Raw genomic sequence first — 20,139 nt, forward strand, 5'->3', positions numbered from 1 at the left:
CCACCCAAAACTCACGCCCTGACCAATTAAACACACACCAAACAGCAGAAAACAGGTCAGGAACGTGACAGAACCCCCCCCCCTCAAGGTGCGAACTCCGGGCGCACCCCTACAACTCAAGGGGAGGGTCTGGGTGGGCATCTGTCCGCGGTGGCGGCTCCGGCGGTGGACGAGGACACCACTCCACCACTGTCGTTGTCCCTCTCCTTCGCGTCCTTTGAGTGGCGACCCTCGCCCCCGACCATGGTCCAGGAACCTTCACAAAGGCCCCTCCTACATAGAGGAGACAGCTCAGGACAGAGAGGTAGCTCAGGACAGAGAGGTAGCTCAGGACAGAGAGGTAGCTCAGGACAGAGAGGTAGCTCAGGACAGAGAGGTAGCTCAGGACAGAGAGGTAGCTCCGGACAGAGAGGTAGCTTAGGACAGAGGGACAACTCCGTACTAATGGCAGCTCCGGACTGAGTGGCAGCTCCGGACTGGGTGGCAGCTCCGGACTGGGTGGCAGCTCCGGACTGAGTGGCAGCTCCGGACTGAGTGGCAGCTCCGGACTGAGTGGCAGCTCCGGACTGAGTGGCAGCTCCGGACTGAGTGGCAGCTCATGACTGTAGGGCAGCTCATGACTGGAGGGCAGCTCATGACTGGAGGGCAGCTCATGACTGAAGGGCAGCTCATGACTGAAGGGCAGCTCATGACTGAAGGGCAGCTCATGACTGTAGGGCAGCTCATGACTGTAGGGCAGCTCATGACTGTAGGGCAGCTCATGACTGTAGGGCAGCTCATGACTGTAGGGCAGCTCATGACTGGAGGGCAGCTCATGACTGGAGGGCAGCTCATGACTGAAGGGCAGCTCATGACTGAAGGGCAGCTCATGACTGAAGGGCAGCTCTGGCAGCTCCTGACTGGCTGGCGGTTCTGGCAGCTCCTGACTGGCTGGCGGCTCTGGCAGCTCCTGACTGGCTGGCGGTTCTGGCAGCTCCTGACTGGCTGGCGGCTCTGGCAGCTCCTGACTGGCTGGCGGCTCCGGCAGCTCCTGACTGGCTGGCGGCTCTGGCAGCTCCTGACTGGCTGGCGGCTCTGGCAGCTCCTGACTGACGGACGGCTCTAGCGGCTCCTGACTGACGGACGGCTCTAATGGCTCGGGACAGACGGGCGGCTCTAATGGCTCGTGGCAGACGGATGGCTCAGAAACCGCTGGGCAGACGGATGGCTCAGAAACCGCTGGGCAGACGGATGGCTCAGAAGGCGCTGGACAGACGGATGGCTCAGAAGGCGCTGGACAGACGGATGGTTCAGACGGCGCTGGGCAGACAGATGGCTCAGATGGCGCTGGGCAGACAGATGGCTCAGACGGCGCTGGGCAGACAGATGGCTCAGACGGCGCTGGGCAGACGGATGGCTCAGACGGCGCTGGGCAGACGCTCAGTACAGGCGGCATTGGGCAGACGGCCGACTCTGACCCGCTGAGGCGCACAGTAGGCCTGGTGCGTGGTGCCGGAACTGGTGGTACCGGACTAGAGACACGCACCTCAAGGCTAGTGCGGGGAGCAGGAACAGGGCACACTGGACTCTCGATGCGCACTATAGGCCTGGTGCGTGGTACCGGCACTGGTGGTACCGGGCTGAGGTCACGCACCTCAGGGCGAGTGCGGGGAGAAGGAACAGTGCGTACAGGGCTCTGAGGACGCCAATGAGGCTTGGTGCGTGGTGCCGGAACTGGAGGCACTGGGCTGGAGACACGCACCACAGGGAGAGTGCGTGGAGGAGGAACAGTGCGTACAGGGCTCTGAGGACGTACATGAGGCTTGGTGCGTGGTGCAGGCACTGGTGGTACTGAGCTGGGGCGGGAAGGTGGCGCCGGATATACCGGACCGTGTAGGCGTACTGGCTCCCTTGAGCACTGAACCTGCCCAACCTTACCTGGTTGTATGCTCCCCGTCGCCTGACCAGTGCGGGGAGGTGGAATAACCCGCACCGGGCTATGTAGGCGAACCGGGGACACCATGCGTAAGGCTGGTGCCATGTAAGCCGGCCCAAGGAGACGTACTGGTGGCCAGATATGTAGAGCCGGCTTCATGGCACTTGGCTCAATGCTCAATCTAGCCCTACCAGTGCGGGGAGGTGGAATAACCCGCACCGGGCTATGCACACGTACAGGAGACACCGTGCGCTCTACTGCGTAACACGGTGTCTGCCCGTACTCCCGCTCTCCACGGTTAGCCTGGGAAGTGGGCGCAGGTCTCCTACCTGCCCTAGACCCACTACCTCTTAGCCCCCCCCCAAGAAATGTTTGGGTTGTACTTGCGGGCTTTTCGGGCTTCCGTGCTAGACGCGTCCCCTCATAACGCCGGTTCCTCTCTCCGGTTTCCTCCGCTCTCCGAGCTGCCTCCAGCTGTTCCCATGGGCGGCGTTTCACTCCAACTTTAGCCCATGGTCCTTTTCCTTCCATGATTTCCTCCCAAGACCAGAAATCCTGCTTCGTGCGCTGTCCGTTAACCCGCTGCTTGATCCGGGTTTGGTGGGTGGTTCTGTAACGATCGTCGTCATATTCCTCCTCCTCGGATGAGGAGGAGCATGGATCAGACCAACACGCAGCGAGGTATGTGGACATAATGATTTATTAGACAAACGACGAAACACAAAATAACACTTTAGAAAAACAAAATAACAAAACGAACTAAACAGACCTAAACTTGCGAACTTACATGAAACGAAGAACACACGAACAGGAACAGACAAACCGAAACAGTCCCGTGTGGTAACATGTACTGACACGGAAGACAACCACCCACAAACAAACAGTGTGAAACAACCTACCTTAATATGACTCTCAATCAGAGGAAACGCCAAACACCTGCCTCTAATTGAGAGCCATACCAGGCAACCCATTAACCCAACATAGAAAACACATAACATAGACTACCCACCCAAAACTCACGCCCTGACCAATTAAACACACACCAAACAGCAGAAAACAGGTCAGGAACGTGACACCTCTCTAGGCTAGGGGGCGGTATTTTCAGGTCCGGATGAAAAGCGTGCCCAAAGTAAACTGCCTGTTACTCAGGCCCAGAAGCTAGGATATGCATATTATTAGTAGATTTGGATAGGAAACACTCTGCAGTTTCTAAAACGGTTTGAATAATGTCTGTGAGTATAACATAACTTATTTGGCAGGCGAAACCCTGAGGACAAACCATCCAGGATTTTTTTTTTGGTGAGGTGACAGTGTTTTCAATGGGTTTCTATGTGGATCTAGATTTCTAAGGCACTTGCTTGCAGTTCCTATCGCTTCCACTGGATGTCAAAAGTCTTTAGAAATTGGTTGATGTTTTTCCTTTGTGTAATGAAGAAGTAGCCATTTCCTATCTGGGTGGATAGCCAAGTGTTCTGTTGTGGTTGGGTCGCGCGACCTGAAAGCTCGCTCCACATTGTTTTTATCCGCTATTGAACGCAGTTTATCCCGTCTTCAATTTTATCGATTATTTAGGTATTTTTTAACGTAAAGTTGGATTAGGAAAGTTGTTTGAAATGTTTGGACCAAGATTACAGGTAATTTATTAGATAATGTGTAGTCATGTCAGGCGAGTTGGAACATTTTGGAGATATAACGACGGAATTTATCGAACAAAAGGACCATTTGTGATGTTTATGGGACATATTGGAGTGCCAACAGAATAAGCTCTTCAAAGTTAAGGCATGAATTATATCGTTATTTATGAGTTTTGTGTCGCGCCTGGCGGGATGAAATATGATTGTCTGTTTTTGTTTGATGGGGTGCTGTCCTCAGATAATAGCATGGTTTGCTTTCGCCGGAAAGCCTTTTTGAAATATGACACGGAGGCTGGATAACAAGAAGTAAAGCTTTAAATTTGGTGTATTGCACTTGTGATTGTATGAAAGTTAAATATTTCTAATAATTTAATTTGAATTTGGCGCTCTGCCATTTCACCGGATGTTGTCAAATCGATCCCATTAACGGGATTTGATCCCTAAGAAGTTTTAACATCGGTGTTAAACTAGACATCGGGCCGATACCGATGTTGGCAGCTAATATTGACCGATTCCGATATGTTCACCGATATATCGTACATCCCTAGTTTGTTCATTCTAAAATGTTATGCATACCTATAAGTAGTTCAAAACTTGGATATCATATCATGGCTGTAGATTGAGGAAACTATAGATAATGAGAAAGGACTATGCCTATGAGATAACACATTAATCAATGTTTCCACTGTTGCCAAGAAACCATTGTGATTGCCAGTCTATTGAGACAATTGGCATCGCTACTTGTATTCTATTCCGTTCTTTGATAACACCGCACCTTTACCAGGCTACCAGCCATCCTACACCAGATTAGTAGTATGGTGAATGAAGTGGGCATGGATCAGTGGTGTGGCCAAAAATTCATTGGTGGGTGGGCTTGTATAAATTTGGGTAGGCCCCCCCAAAAAATGCATGTAGAATACATGTAAAAATACATATTTGTGAACGCAACTAACTTCCTGCAATTCTACACATTTTGCCATCTGGCTGAGAGAAAATGTGCTAATTAAAGCTAAAATATAGGTGTGTTGACTGTGATAAAGACAGTGGATTATGAGCTGTCTTTTTTGCTAAATGAACAAATGAAATAGGCAGTGGAATGGTGCATATAGCAATAGAAGCACAGTGACATACTGTCATATTCGTGGCTTATTGGGGGTGTGACTTTTAGTTTGTTATTTTTGGCCACCCATCCTGTGAGAGTGAATGTCATTCCAGTTAATCTGTTACATTTAATCAAATCTGACTAAGCCAGTTCACTGCTTGCTATGAATTCTATCTGATTGTATTTTTACCTAAACATGCAAACACTAATAATGTCCTGTTTGGAATACTGACAAGTAAAGAGCATACCATTTTTTGTTGTTGATCAATTGGGCCTGGCTCCCCAGTGGGTGGGCCTGGCATGGATTAGTTTATGAGTCAACTCTCCAATGCAACCTTTGCACATTGACTTAGGCCATGTTTAAACAGGCAGCCCCTAACTGAGCAAAATATCAGAATTTGGTTGCCTGTGTAATAAATGCAGCCATAGCGTACTGTCCAGAGGACTGATGTGGTGTGAGTTTGTTTAATCCAGCTGTGAGGATCAGAATGACAGATAGCCAGACGAGCCAGACGGGCAAAGGGCAACTCATCCAATAAAGACATCCCACCGACGCTTAAGAAAACAACACAAAACCCTCGGGTTGCTGGATGTCTCTCAATGTTCATCTGAGAAAACAAAATCTATTGAAGTTAACATTGGTCATCTCATCATACACCAACTATGCTACTTTTTTTTTTAAATGAGTTATACCTTTCAACACTAGGACCAGTGGGCTGACCTACAAGAAACTGAACATGCCCTGTGTGTGTTGCTGTATAAGACTATAGGCCTATAAATGTATCTGTTTTTTATCATTCTCAGGCCTAATCCAAGAATGCTGGGGACATTAATAGAAAAGAGAAGACTGTCAGCACCCTTAGAATTAAAGTTAGTAAAATATAGTAATTATATAATTAAATGTATATAATTATTATTTTTTCCCCTGTTATGTGGAGCTTCACCTGTTTGCTATCTTCTTTCAAACCGAATATAACACAATGGACATTGCATGTTGTCAACGTGCATGACAGTTTGCGGACAGCCATAACTGCCACGGCCAACATCATTGCTCTCCATTTCAGGGGCCAGAATTCATTTCACCAGGGGGAAACTCAGGACATGTCCCTGCTGTCAGGCAGACAGCATGTGGGGAATCAACACAGAATATACACTCTCAAGAATCTGTTAACACACTGCTTAGGGAGATTATAGGAAGGTGAAGATGAAAGGATAACATCTTCCACCTCACCTGACCGCATTTTCAATGTTCCACAACCATTCAACTTCCACAACCATTCTGCAAACTTTCCTAGAACAATTGTGAACCCATCAAACAGCCTTGTTGCACTTGTTTTTCACTTTTAATTTTTGGAAAGTATTTCCAACAAAATATTTTTTTTCATATTTTATTAAAAAAGATGACCAAGTTGAGCGTGCCTCTTTCTGCCTCAATTGATGTGATGTAACTTGCCAACCAACCAACAGCATCAAATTGACAAATGTATTATTAGCTACAAAGTATCAATCCTATGCTAAATAAATCCATTCGCAAACAGATGTCAAAGTAATTGAATGTTTTCATAAAAGTATACAATGAGAACTTTTAAAGAAATTATACATTTGAAAATAAACAGATGTATTTTAGTTGCCTCTATGCGATTGCTGGGCATGGAACCGTTATTTTCTGAATGATTAAAATTAGCCAGCTAGCTCACAGTATTTGGCAGCTGTGGTTGCGAGAAAAAAAGCTTGAAAAAGCTCATGTAAATTCACTTACCAGCAATGTAGTTAACACATTTGGCAATCCGAAACACAAGCAGAATATCATAGGCAAGTAAACTAACGTTAGTAACGTTAAACGCTGTCTTTGAGATGCAAGAAATAGGCGTTTTTATGCACCGAGTGGGAGGCGCCGTGGTATCCCTTTCATTGATTAGGCCTACACGACTTGAAAACATATGGCCACATACCACATTTGAGAAGTAAATAGATTTTTCATAGCAAATGAATAATTGGTTGGCAATAATCTACCTGGCTGCTAACTCCACAGGCAGATTGCACCGTCCATTGGAACGTAGTCAGTACAACGCGTACCCTTTTTCAAAATATGTATTCTGGACGCATGCGCAGCCTATGCAGTTCTTGAGCTATTGACCATCAGAAAAGGACCCATCAATTGATTGATTGAATGCTGATATGCATGCTATTTGTATTTAAATAAGTTCTGAAGTTAAGTAAAACTAAATGTGCTTTTTTCTGTGAACTACAAACAGTTTCACACATTCTCAAGTCATCATATTTTATAATAGCCTATTTATTAATATTTGTTCAACAACAAAAAATATATTTTAGTGTGAAGAGAAAATCGCTGTTGCCAATACTATTACTGGCAACACCCAGAGTTGACAGCATAAGATTTGTTTTGACTGGAAATTGAACTTTGTATTGCTGACAGACTACAAACGTTGAAAGCCAATAATAAAATGGTGAGCAAATGTTTTCTTATTCTTTGCCAAGGGCAGTTCCAGGGCACAGTAAAAATCAGACGGGACTTCCGGTCTCCGTTTGGTTGTAACTGCGTGGGAGAAGTCCATTTGAAGTGCCAGTAATCTACATCTTGCAGTCTCATCTGTATGTGTCTTTGGGTGCTTGGCTGTGAATCATCCCTTGAAAAGGGGAGAACGTCATTCTGGACAGTTCTTTACTTGGGTAGACCAGATTCCTGGGGCTGAAAGTATTATGTGTCTCAGAGTAAGAGTGCTGATTTAGGATCAGTTTAGCCTTTTAGACCACAATGAACAAGATTGAATGGACAGGGGCGACCTAATCCTAGAACAGCACTCCTAGTCTGAGATGTTTGATACAAACAGCCCCATGCCCCAGGTTTCAAAGTATCAGAAAGTAGTGGATCATCCTATCACTCATCCATCACCCACACAACTAAAGTCTCCTCCATCAGAGGTCAACTGTTTGCTTTGGCTGTGTGGAGGGAGAGAGCCTGAGTCCAGCACAGTCACTGCAGTTTGAAAAGTTGCTGCTCCACCCCGTATGACCACTATTTAAACCACAGCTCTGAGTGCTTTTCCATGCTGTTGGTGGTCCCGAACAAACCAGCTAGCCATCGTCTGGCCCTAGCTGCTGTGGTTTCTCTGCTTGGTGTGGCATGCTTTAAGTGGTTGACACACATCTTGCCTCTTATTTGAGGGGTTTTCCTGCACTTTATCATGTACAACTCTTCTCCCATCCTTGATCAGGTTTTACTGCTGCACCCTAAATCAAACCAAACACCTCTCTTGGAAGAAACGCATATCCCAAACCATCCAAATGTAATCTCATTGTATTGCATCTCAGAATATTATTTTCCATTTTAAATCAAACAAATGTTCATACTACAGCCAATAAGCATTCCTGACTAAGATAATAGTAATTAGGTCATATCTACTGTGTGCAACCCCTCACTGTGGTTTACAAAGGTGTTGCTATTGCACATTTCCCTAGTATTGACTTAGACCTTATCATAAAGATAAGATTAAATTAGCAGGGAAATGGTGGCTTCTGTAGAAGGTGGATATTCATATCTCCCTCTCATTAGCAATACTTGATCCTGGAAATGTATGAGGCAACAAAAGCTTCTTAGAGCAGCTGTGCCTTTCAGAGATTAGTCTCGATTTTCATTCGTGACACAAAGTTGTCTTGGCCCCCAAAAAAACACAAAGGGGACCTTTGGAGGAGGGCCTTTTACAGAGAGCTTAATTTCAAATGCCTGTTAATCTGCTTTAATCCGTAGCAGAGATCACAACATTAAAATACATTTTGTAGGGGAAACGTATTTGTATAACTTTGTATCCTGTCCACATTGATTAATGATTTAACAAGATTTGTGCTCCCTGCATTTCACACATACAGTATCACAGGTGCAATGGAAGTAATAAATAGATAAAACATATTTTATGAAGATCATATAATCTTTCCTCACAGATGAAAACCGTCCTGTTTGTCAATGTGGTTATTACCAGGACACTACCATTTTTTCATCCTTCCTAACAGCCTATTCGCTGAATACAACAGGTGTTCACCTTACAGTGAAATGCTTACTTATGAGCCCTAACCAACAATGCAGTTTAAAAAATATATATATATAAAAAATATATAAATAAATTAAGGATAAGAATAAGAAATAAAAGTAACAAGTACTTAAAGAGCAGCAGTAAAATAACAATAGTGAGACTATATACAGGGGGGTACCGGTACAGAGTCAATGTGCAGGGGCACTAGTTAGTTAAGGTAATATGTACATGTGGGTAGAGTTATTAAAATGACTATGCATAGATGATAACAACAGAGAGTAACAGCGGTGTAAAAGAGGGGGAGGGAGGTGCGGGGGCAATGCAAATAGTCTGGGTAGCCATTTGATTAGGTGTTCAGGAATCTTATGGCTTGGGGGTAGAAGATTTTTGGAAGCCTCTTGGACTTAGACTTGGCGCTCCGGTACCGCTTGCCGTGCGATAGCAGAGAGAACAGTCAATGACTAGGGTGGCTGGAGTCTTTGACAATTTTTAGGGCCTTCCTCTGACACCACCTGGTATAGAGGTCCTGGATGGCAGGGAGCTTGGCCCCAGTGATGTACTGGGCCGTTCGCACTACCCTCTGTAGTGCCTTGCGGTCAGAGGCCGAGCAGTTTCCATACCAGGCAATGATGCAACCAGTCAGGATGCTCTCGATGGTGCAGCTGTAGAACCTTTTGAGGATCTGAGGACCCATACCAAATCTTTTCAGTCTCCTGAGGGGGAATAGGTTTTGTCGAGCCCTCTTCACGACTGTCTTGGTGTGCTTGGACCATGTTAGTTTGTTGGTGATGTGGACACCAAGGAACTTGAACCTCTCAACCTGCTCCACTGCAGCCTCGTCGATGAGAATGGGGGCGTGCTCGGTCCTCTTTTTCCTGTAGTCCACAATCATCTCCTTTGTCTCCTTTGTCTTATTCAAAAGTAATTTGAAATATCCACCTCCAACATAAGCTTAACTAAAGCCACTTAAATTCAAAATTAATCTACCTACCCTAATTACAACACTGCAGGGAAGTCAACGGAAACCCTGGCAAATAATTTTCTCCGGACATGGAAAATGATGATGGTACTTGCGAATAGAAAATAATATGTAACGCTATAATACAAAATGATCAAGTATGATGCTTCATGTTATGTGTTGTGTCTGCTGATGTGTGGTGTAGTTGGTATTGTGACATTTCAGTCTGCTGATTCTTCTTCTGCAAAAACTAAGACTATCTCTTATAAACATTCCTTAATTGTATAACATTCTCCAGTGATGAAATGTGGCAGACGTATACCACCTAGTGGTAGATACTAAGAACAAGTGTTGTTATTTCGTTTCCAGTTCAGGTTGAAATTTAGATTTTTTATTTAACCTTTATTTAACTAGGCAAGTCAGTTAAGAACAAATTCTTATTTACAATGACGGCATTAATGGGTAACTGCAACCATTTTAACATGTGGCCTTATTTTCACTCTTTCTGTCATTGTAGTTGATCCCCCCCCCCCCCCCCCAAACTATTTTTTTTTAAATATTTTGTTTTGTTAGAGAGAAAATGTGTTATCACATTTCCTGAGTCATCACTTGCCATTGACTACAAGGCATTATGACAATGTGTCTAAAGCATGTTACAAAACACTCCAAACCAACTTATAGTACATCACAATCTCATTCTGGATGTCTCTGCACTCAATTTAGGATTTTTCCCCCACTGTTCCATAAATCCATGTTTGAATAGGCCTCTATATTATGGACAAGGTATGTGTAAGAAAACCATTATCAAAACAGTTTTTTTCATTCACATTCACTACAAAAACGAAAGTATGAATACTGGCATGTGCATGTTTTGATAATCATCTATAAAATGACTCTTTTTTGGATTCACAGACTTCACCCTACCTACACCTATGATGAATATAACAGGAAACCTGTTCGATCACCATGCACTGCAAAAATCATTCTGGCTATGGATACAGAGAACATCAACACGTTAACATTACCACACCAGAGGGTATACCCATTGGACTTGGGGCTCTGCTGGGAGTTTACCTCATACTTAGATTTTTTTATTCTGCTTTGCCACTAAAATCATAATAAACACTGAGAATTAAAATATTGTGTTGTTGTTATTGTTATGCATATTATTATTAATCATAATAATAATAACAATAAAGGAGGGGGGTAGTTCAAAAATTCACCCCAAAAGGTTATTCAAAAGGTTCTTTGAGGATTTATTAAAACAGGTTCTTTGAAGAACCCTTTTGAAGGGTTCTTTGAATTATTTATAGGGGTTCCCCCAGTTTCAATTTGAAGAACCCCTAAAGGATACTCCAGGAACCGTTTCTTTGTGTACAGACTTATACATAAAGCCCACAGACTGCAATACCCTGCTACATGCGGATGGTACACATCCCCTTCCTCTCAAGAATGGTCTACCATATAGCCAGTTATGCAGGGTTAAACCAATCTGTGGCAACCAGTCAGATTTTGACAGCAATGCTAAGAAAATGTCAGATACATTCAAAATGAGAGGCTACAAGGACAAAACTCTTGATGATGCAATGATGAAAATATCTCAAAAACCAAGAGAGGAATTGCTAAAAAAATGAAACAAAAGAAGAAAAACTGTCTTTTGAACTAAGTACATTAAATCATTCATACAAAATGAAAGGGAAAGGGAGGATACCTAGTCAGTTGTACAACTGAATGCCTTCAACTGAAATGTGTCTTTTAACCCAACCCTTCTGAAAGCAATCCTGAAAAAGCACTGAAATATTCTGCAATCAGACAAAAAAAATTGCACACCTCGTCTATAAGCGTGGTCGCAATATTGGGGATAGCTTAGTGAGATCTGACCTGCCCCCTGAGCCCAGTCAGACACACTTGACACCCATTCCAAATGGTAACTACAAACGTGGCTTATGCGCACAATGCATAGCACTACAAAAACATCCTTCTTCAGACACCCACATACAGGTTGTAAAATCCCTGTTAGGGGTATCATCTCATGCAAGACAAAGGGACTAATCTATCTCATCCCCTGTTCATGTGGGAAAACCTACATAGAACAAATGAAATGACAATTATAACAATGCCTAGCTGAACACCGCACAATCAGGTGTAAGAAAACTGACTATCCAGTAGCAGCTCACTTTGTTGAAGCTAACCATCCTATCTCTTCCCTCAAATACCCAGGCATTGAGCATGTTGCTCTACCAAGGAGAGGAGTTAACGTGGAGATCCTACTACTACAGAGGGAGGCTTACTGGATATCATGTCTAAAAACATTAACCCCTAGTGGTCTGAATATTGACTTTGATCTCAGGCCCTGATTACATTTTACATTTTACATTTTACAAATTACATTTTCTGTGAACAAGTTTTATAAATGAAAATATGATTTCTACAGCTTATCAGCGTACACAAAACATGTTCCCCTGTTGATGATGCTTATTGTGCATTATGGCTTAACCAAAACATTACATGTAACCAACATTTTATGAAATTGGAAACAATTAAATATCTATGTGAAATTAAATTAAACAATAATGCATGTTGATGATAATCTTATGCTAATGATAACAATAGCCTAATATATTCAATATCCTGTAAACTATTGTCTTTCAACAGTTTCACTCAATTCATTCTAATCAACCTAAAAATTATGACACAGCCCTCAAGCATTCATTACATTACCCTGAAGAAGGCACAGTGATGCCGAAACATTGGTGTTTTACCCAATAAATTACTGGGAGTTTAAACATATGGAGTGTGTGACTCTCTGTTTTTGTAGTCTGACAGTAACATTAGTACTCTCTAAAAATATACTTTAATGAAAATGCTTGTATATAGTTTTTCATTTTATATTTCGCTTACATAATATAATGTAAAAGTACACATTAAGGTGTCTGTAATAGAATAAACATATCAAACACGAACTAATAAATGCATTTCTATAGCTTCCAAAATCTTTTTTACACTTGAGGAGGAGTGCCAAGACGGTTGCCTAGTGGCTTCAATACAGAGCCCCGCCAGTCATCCAGGGTTTATACACATTGTTGGTTATGACATACAGTGACATAAATGCCTACCACTTTGAAGATGCAAAATATTTTTTATTGTGAAACAAATAAGGAATAAGACAAAAAACAGAAAACTTGAGCGTGCATAATTATCCCCCCCCCCCCCCCCCCCCCCCCCCCCCAAAAAATGTCAATACTTTGTAGAGCCACCTTTTGCACAAATTATAGCTACAAGTCTCATGGGGTATGTCTTTAGAAGCTTGGCACATCTAGCCACTGGGATTTTTGCCCATTCTTCAGGGCAAAACTGCTCCAGCTCCTTCAAGTTGGATGGGTTCAGCTGGTGTACAGCAATCTTTAAGTCATACCACATATTCTCAATTGGATTGAGATCTGGGCTTTGACAAGGCCATTCCAAGATATTTCAATGTTTCCCCTTAAACCACTAGAGTGTTGCTTTAGCAGTATGTTAGGGTCATTGTCCTGCTGGAAGGTGAACCTCCGTCCCAGTCTCAAATCTCTTGAAGACTGAAACCGGTTTCCTTCAAGAATTTCCCTGTATTTAGCGCCATCCATCATTCCTTCAATTCTGACCAGTTTCCCAGTCCCTGTCGATGAAAAACATACCCACAGCATGATGCTGCCATCACCATGCTTCACTGTGGGGATGATGTTCTCGGGGTGATGAGAAGTGTTGTGTTTGCGCCAGACATAGCGTTTTCCTTGATGGCCAAAAAGCTCATTTTTAGTCTCATCTAACCAGAGTACCTTCTTCCATATGTTTGGGGAGTCTCCCACATTTTTCTTTAAACAATAGCTTTTTTCTGACCACTCTTTCGTAAAGCCCAGCTCTGTGGAGTGTACGGCTTAAAGTGGTCCTATGGACAGATACTCCAATCTCCGCTGTGGAGCTTTGCAGCTCCTTCAGGGTTATCTTTGGTCTCTTTGTTGCCTCTCTGATTAATGCCCTCCTTGCCTGGTCTGTGAGTTTTGGTTGGCGGCCATCTTTGGCAGGTTTGTTGTTTGTACCATATTCTTTCCATTTTTTAATAATGGATTTAATGGTGCTCCGTGGGATGTTCAAACTTTCAGATATGTTTTATAATCCAACCCTGATCTGTACTTCTCCACAACTTTGTCCCTGACCTGTTTGGCGAGCTCCTTGGTCTTCATAGTGCCCCTTGCTTAGTGGTGTTGCAGAGTCTGGGGTCTTTCAGAACAGCTGTACATATACTGAGATCATGTGACAGATCATGTGACACTTAGATTGCACACAGGTGGACTTTATTTAACTAATTATGTGACTTCTGAAGGTAATTGGTTGCACTAGATCTTATTTAGGGGCTTCATAGCAAACTGAGTGAATACATATGCACGCACCACTTTAACGTTTTTTTTTAAACAAGTTATTTTTTTCATTTCACTTCACCAATTTGGACTATTTTGTGTATGTCCATTACATGGAATCCAAATAAAAATCAATATAAATTACAGGCTGTAATGCAACAAAATAGGAAAAATGCCAAGGGGGGTAAATATTTTTGCAAGGCACCGTATCAGAGCAACATCAATGGTACCAAGGGATGTTCTGTTTTACTATCTTGCATCACTCTCCCATGTTGGTTGACATATTATTCCACTGAAAACCCAGTCCAAATAGGTTTCTGTTGCACATAACACTGACTTTTGAGCACTGTGTGAATTAGTGTACATTAAGATTGCACATCTGCACACAACAACTTGGATTAGATGTATTAATATTTACATCTGTTGATAAGAAACCTGATACAAAAAATAAGTTACTTGTGGTAATGTCAGATCAGTCAACCATTGCAGTCCCACTGGGCAACAGACTTCAATTCAACATCTATTATAGGTTGGTTCAAAATCATTTAATTGAAATTATGTGGAAACAACATTGATTCAACCAGTGTGTGCCCAGTGGGGTGTTTTTCATAAGGGGATTTCCCTAAGTCAGTCAGCGAGCCACTTTATTCTAGCTATCTTGTGATTTACAATAGTCCTGTGAATATGCAGCACCTGTCCTCTCAATCTCTTGAAGTGAAGGCAGAGGCTCAGAATGATGATAGTTTGATGACAGTTTTGTCCTTGGAGAACAGGATGCCCCTTCCAATCTGTTGCTAGTACTATCCATGTTGTAATCAACTTTATCAGGATCTTTTTCAACCATGTCCTCCAAGTCTACAAAGGAAAGTACAAAGAGGTTATTCTGCCATAGATTTGAACATGTCTTTAGCTGTTGTTGACAGATTACTCTTTGTCAACAACCACACAGACTCATAATAGCTAAAGAATTGTAAAGGAAGTCTCTACCAGACTTTCACTACTCACACTTCAGCACCGTCTTGTACACCTGTGTGTATCCTCGCTCTGGGTTCTTGCTCAGGTCCTTGTAGTAGTAAAAGCGTAGCTCCTTTGGGTACTGAGAGTAAGGCAGGTTGAGGACCAGGGGAATGATCCGGTTGGACATGGGCCCCTCAGACAGTGCCTGGTGCATCATGTACTGGCACCAGTCATCCAGCAGGAAGTTGGGGGTGATGAGAAGGGCCCAGCAATGGCTGCTCTGCACAGCCTGGCATAGCTCAGTGGGGATGGCACCCCCCACGATGACATCACGTTTCCGTAGGAAACAGTGCAGGCCACATGGCGGGTTCTCCAGGTAAGAGGCCAGACGGATGGCTTCTTCGATGTCCATAGGACTGTGGCACACACACATGTCGTAGGTCTGGCTCCAACGAATCGTGGAGCTCAGAAAAGGTGGTGGTGGGTTAGGAGTGGAGGTGGGAGCCAATGATAAGACACCATCGACAGAAGGGGATGTGGAGACGAGCTGCTCTGTGGAGACTCTCTTTTAGGTTTCACTAAGAGTCGACGGAACCAACCTGAAACAAGATAATTAAACATGGGTCCTTTCCAGTGGTGTAAAGTGCTTAAATAAAAATACTTTCAAGTAGTTATTTTGAGTATCTGTACTTGACTTTACTATTTATATTTTTTGACAACTTCTACTTCACTACATTCCTGAATAAAATAATGTAGTTTTTACTACATACTGTACATTTTCCCTGACACGCAAAAGTACTGGTTACATTTTGAATGCTTAGCAGGACAGGAACATGGTCCAATTCACACTTATCAACAGAACATGCCTGGTCATCCCTACTGCCTCTGATCTGGTCGACACACATGCTTCGTTTGGAAATGATGTCTGTGTGTGCACCTGGCTATTCGTAAATAAATAAAAAACAAGAAAATGGTGCCATCTGGTTTGAGGAATTTGAAATGATTTACACTTTTACTTCTGATACTTAAGTACATTTGAGCAATTACATTAACTTTTTTTTAGCAATTACATTTACTTCTTATACTTAAGTATATTTAAAACCAATACTTTCAGACTTTTACTCAAGTAGTATTTTACTATGAAGATATATTTACTCAAGTCAAATGTTATTTGTCACATGTGGAGGGGTGATGCAAAACAGCTCCAGGCATTCCATGCTGTTCTTAACTCTTGTTCTGAGCACCTGAGCTTTACTATGCAATCTGACCCACGTCAAATCAGTTTCCTTGATCTTCAGATTTTGTGTGAGGATAATGTTCTATACACGAATCTTTACAGGAAACCCACTGATAGTAACAGTTTGTTGAGGGCTGATAGCTGTCACCCGCTTCGACAGAAATATGGCTGAGATGCAACGAAATTCAAGAAGAGAGGGTACAAAAATGGTCAGATTAATACTGACATTGAGAAAATCCAAAACAAATCGAGACATGGTCTCTATCAACGACAGTCTCCCAAAAATAAACATTCTTACGTTCTTATTACCCGCTATTCAAAGTGCACTGAACAAATTATGGGAATCGTTTAAACATTTTCACATTCTAAGATCCGATGACCGTATCGGTAATGTGTTTTCGGACCCTCCCTTGGTTGAATTCTCGCGGGGCAGAAATATCAGGGATAAATTGGTCAACTCTGATTTACCACCGCAAAAACCCAAGCACAGCGTACTTTTGCGCCTCTACCGGATGGAAACTACAAGTGTAATGGCTGCGCTCAATGCAATGGCACTTACAAATGTAGATCCTTCAAACACCCTCAAACAGGTAAACAGAACCCAATCAAAGGTGTTATCATGTGCTCCACTAAGGCAGTTATTTATCTTATAACTTGTCCTTGTGGTAAAAATTATGTGGGTAAACCGATAGGCGAATTAAAAGTACGAATCTCGGAGCATCGATCTATGATCGTATGCTATACATTTATTTTCTATTTATATCTGTAAATTAACCAATGATATAAAGCCACACCCGGCCATGATTACAGACACCTGTGTGTGTCCTTTGACAGTATATAAACGTCATTATACCCTGATGAAGACAGCTTGTCTGTCGAAACGTTGGTTATTAGGTTATTCAATTATCCAATTATTGCATATGAGCGCCTAGAGCGGGAGGCTCCCTTTTTCACATGCGCGGAATACAACAGGTTTAGTAGACCTTACGGTGAAGCGCTTACTTACAAGCCCTTATCCAACAATGCAGTTCAAGAAATAGAGTTAAGAAAATATTTTATAAATAAACTAAAGTACAAAATTAAATCAAAAAGTAACACAAGAAAATTATATAACAATAACGAGGCTATATACAGGGGGTACAGACCGGTACCGAATCAATGTGCGCAGATACAGGTTGGTCGAGGTCATTTGTAAGGTGACTAGGCATAGATAATAAACAGCGAGTAGCAGCAGTGTAAAAACAAAACCGGGGTCAGTGAATGTAAATAGTCTGAGTGGCCATTTGATTAATTGTTCAGCAATCTTATGGCTTAGGGGTAGAAGCTGTTAAGAATCCTTCTGGACCTAGACTTGGCGCTCCAGTACCGCTTGCTGTGCGGTAGTAGAGAGAACAGTCTGACTTGGGTGACGGGAGTCTTTGACAATTTGTTGGGCCTTCCTCTGACACCAATTATGCCAACTGAGTACTGGTCCTTTCACATCATAACTGTTTATCAAAACAGACAAGTTTAATCTTGTATAAATATCAAGTTTGTGAATAGATTTAATTGTTGTCAAGTAGATCAACTATACAGTATATGTGGTTTAGGAAAAAAGTATTTCAATTTACCATACATGCTTTTGACATCATTCTCCAGACTATTGCAATTTTGTACCTCCAATAAGAAAAACTGTAACGTAATATCCTTCACATTTGATTGATTGATTTATTTTAATAGATGTGCTGTTCTAAGCACTTACCAGAAAGTTGATCACATAACATGAACACTCATGAATTAAGTTTTTTAAAGTTTAAAAAAAATGTAACTACAAAAAATGTCATAACTTGCAAATATAACACCAAAGGTTTCCCTGATACTCTCAGCAGAAAAAGAGGAGGTTGAATCTAGCAGCTGCAGCTCACTGTTTGTCTAAATGTCTTGATTCCCACAACGCACAATTTCTCTCATTAAATTGTAATGTAGATCTGTTTTTTTGTATCCATAGTGCAGGGCAGGAGAGGTCAGGCCTATACCTCCACATACTAAAAATAATCCAACTGTAGCCTGTTTCTTTGCGTAGGCTACTTGGTTGTCCATCCAAAACACTGGATTTGCAGATTCATTATTCTTGTCTGGGTTACAATCAAATCATGTAGGAGCAAATCAAATATTTTAGGGAACTATGTACAAAATTCTAAAGGCTCTCGCACATCTGAGCAATCTTATTTGCAGGTGCATGGCAACAATTGAACAAGATGAAGGAAAGGACGCGGTAATTAACCTCTCCAAAAAAGACCTTACTGACACTCAAGTCTCAGTCTTATCTAAGTGCCTCTCTTTTGTACCTACATGTACAGATAAACCATTCGATACGAAAGTACATCTGTTTTAATTCTTTCGCAAGATTAAATTTAAGCATGTGTTTTCGCAAAATACTGATTCGGGCCTAGAAACACATAATAGAACTGGTACCCATTTTAAGCCCAAAAGCAACTCCTCGATTAATACCTATTGTAGGTTAGTCGAATAAGAAGCCATGTCAGTATATACGAGACAAACAAACTACATTCAGAAGAATCTCACGAGAACAGAAGAACAGGCACTCAATGAATTAATGAAAGATTCATCTTTGGTTATAAAACCTGCAGACAAGGGGGGGTGCTGTGGTTGTTTTAGACTATGAAAAAATATAAAGAAGAAATTCAGAGACAACTCAGTAATGAATGTTTCTATAGAAAACTGAGTGTTGATCCCACACAGGTGTTCCAAAGGGATATATGCTCTAATCTGGAGCAAATCCTATTAAACCACCTTATCTCAAAACCTGAATATGAATATCTTTGCTGCAAATGTGCCATACGTCCATGCTTGTACATTTTACCGAAATTACACAAAACTAAAACACAACAAGGCAATTATCCAGGCAGACCAGTGGTTGCAGGAATAGGCTCAATGCTAGAGCCATTGTCGAACTTTGTAGACTCTTTTATTAAAACTCATGTGCAAGCACTGCCAGCATATGTAAAAGACTCTATAGACTTCATAAACAAGATCTCACCAATAACGGGTTTAAAAGAAGACTGTATTTTGGTCACATTAGATGTGGAGAGTCTATATACCAGTATTCCCCATGTGGGGGGGCTGGCAGCACTAGCTCACTATTTGGGAGGCAGAGATACTAATGAATATCCACCAACAAACTTCATTCTAGAGCTGGCTGAATATGTTTTGACGTATAACTATTTTAGGTTTGATGAATACTACCTCCAAACGAATGGAACATCGATGGGCTCCACATTCGCTACGAGCTATGCTAACCTTTATGTGGGTCTTGTTGAAGAACGTTTTGTTAATAATGAAAACGAAAATACATTTTTGAATAAAGTCCTGAAGTGGTATCGATATATTGACGACATTTTTTGCATATGGGAAGGACCTGAAAAAGAGCTGTCAGATTTTATGGCACTACTCAATGACATTGACCCCAATCTAAAATTCACTATTGAACGTGACACTCAACGTGTTCATTACCTCGATATGTGGATTGAGAAATCAAATGGAACCCTGTTAACAACTCTGTATAGAGAATAAACGGACAGAAATACTCTATTGCAGGGGGACAGCTTCCATCCTGAGCCATTAAAAAGAGGACTTCCAAGAAGCCAATTTTTCAGACTGCGCCGTATATGCCACTCCACAGAGGATTATCTAGAAAAAGCATCGGAGATGCGCATTAGGTTTCTAAAAAGAGGCTGTTCGTCACAATGTGTGGATGAAGCTCTTAATTTGGCATTGGAAAAATATGAGATGGACTGTTACAAAAAAAGACCCGCTAAAGCTAAAGAACACTCCGTAATGTTCACAACTACATATACTTTGAATTCGCGAAAAATGGGAGGTGTGGTCAAGAA

At 42.2% G+C, this 20,139-nt stretch overlaps 2 protein-coding genes across 4 annotated transcripts in view; both read right to left on the reverse strand.

Moving 5' to 3' along the window:
- Positions 1-6,728, reverse strand: part of LOC120028764 (CMP-N-acetylneuraminate-beta-galactosamide-alpha-2,3-sialyltransferase 4-like) — a 73,139-nt gene extending 66,411 nt beyond the window's left edge. The window contains exon 1 of one of the 3 annotated variants that reach the window (XR_005473528.1): positions 6,411-6,639. The gene's annotated coding sequence lies outside the window, so the exon portion shown is untranslated. Of the gene's footprint in view, positions 1-6,410; positions 6,640-6,664 lie in introns of those variants that run through there. The other 2 variants (XM_038974003.1, XM_038974002.1) reach the window with 2 other exon arrangements.
- Positions 5,458-19,094, reverse strand: LOC120028466 (toll/interleukin-1 receptor domain-containing adapter protein-like). The gene is made up of 4 exons (XM_038973674.1): positions 19,089-19,094; positions 15,058-15,574; positions 14,854-14,907; positions 5,458-5,471 (listed from the first exon to the last, which is right to left on the reverse strand). Exons 1-4 carry the CDS (start codon positions 19,092-19,094, stop codon positions 5,458-5,460), a joined length of 591 nt encoding a protein of 196 aa, XP_038829602.1.
- Positions 19,095-20,139: the final 1,045 nt, after the last annotated feature.

Source organism: Salvelinus namaycush, chromosome 34 (genome assembly GCF_016432855.1).
Source record: "Salvelinus namaycush isolate Seneca chromosome 34, SaNama_1.0, whole genome shotgun sequence".
Taxonomy (NCBI): domain Eukaryota; kingdom Metazoa; phylum Chordata; class Actinopteri; order Salmoniformes; family Salmonidae; genus Salvelinus; species Salvelinus namaycush.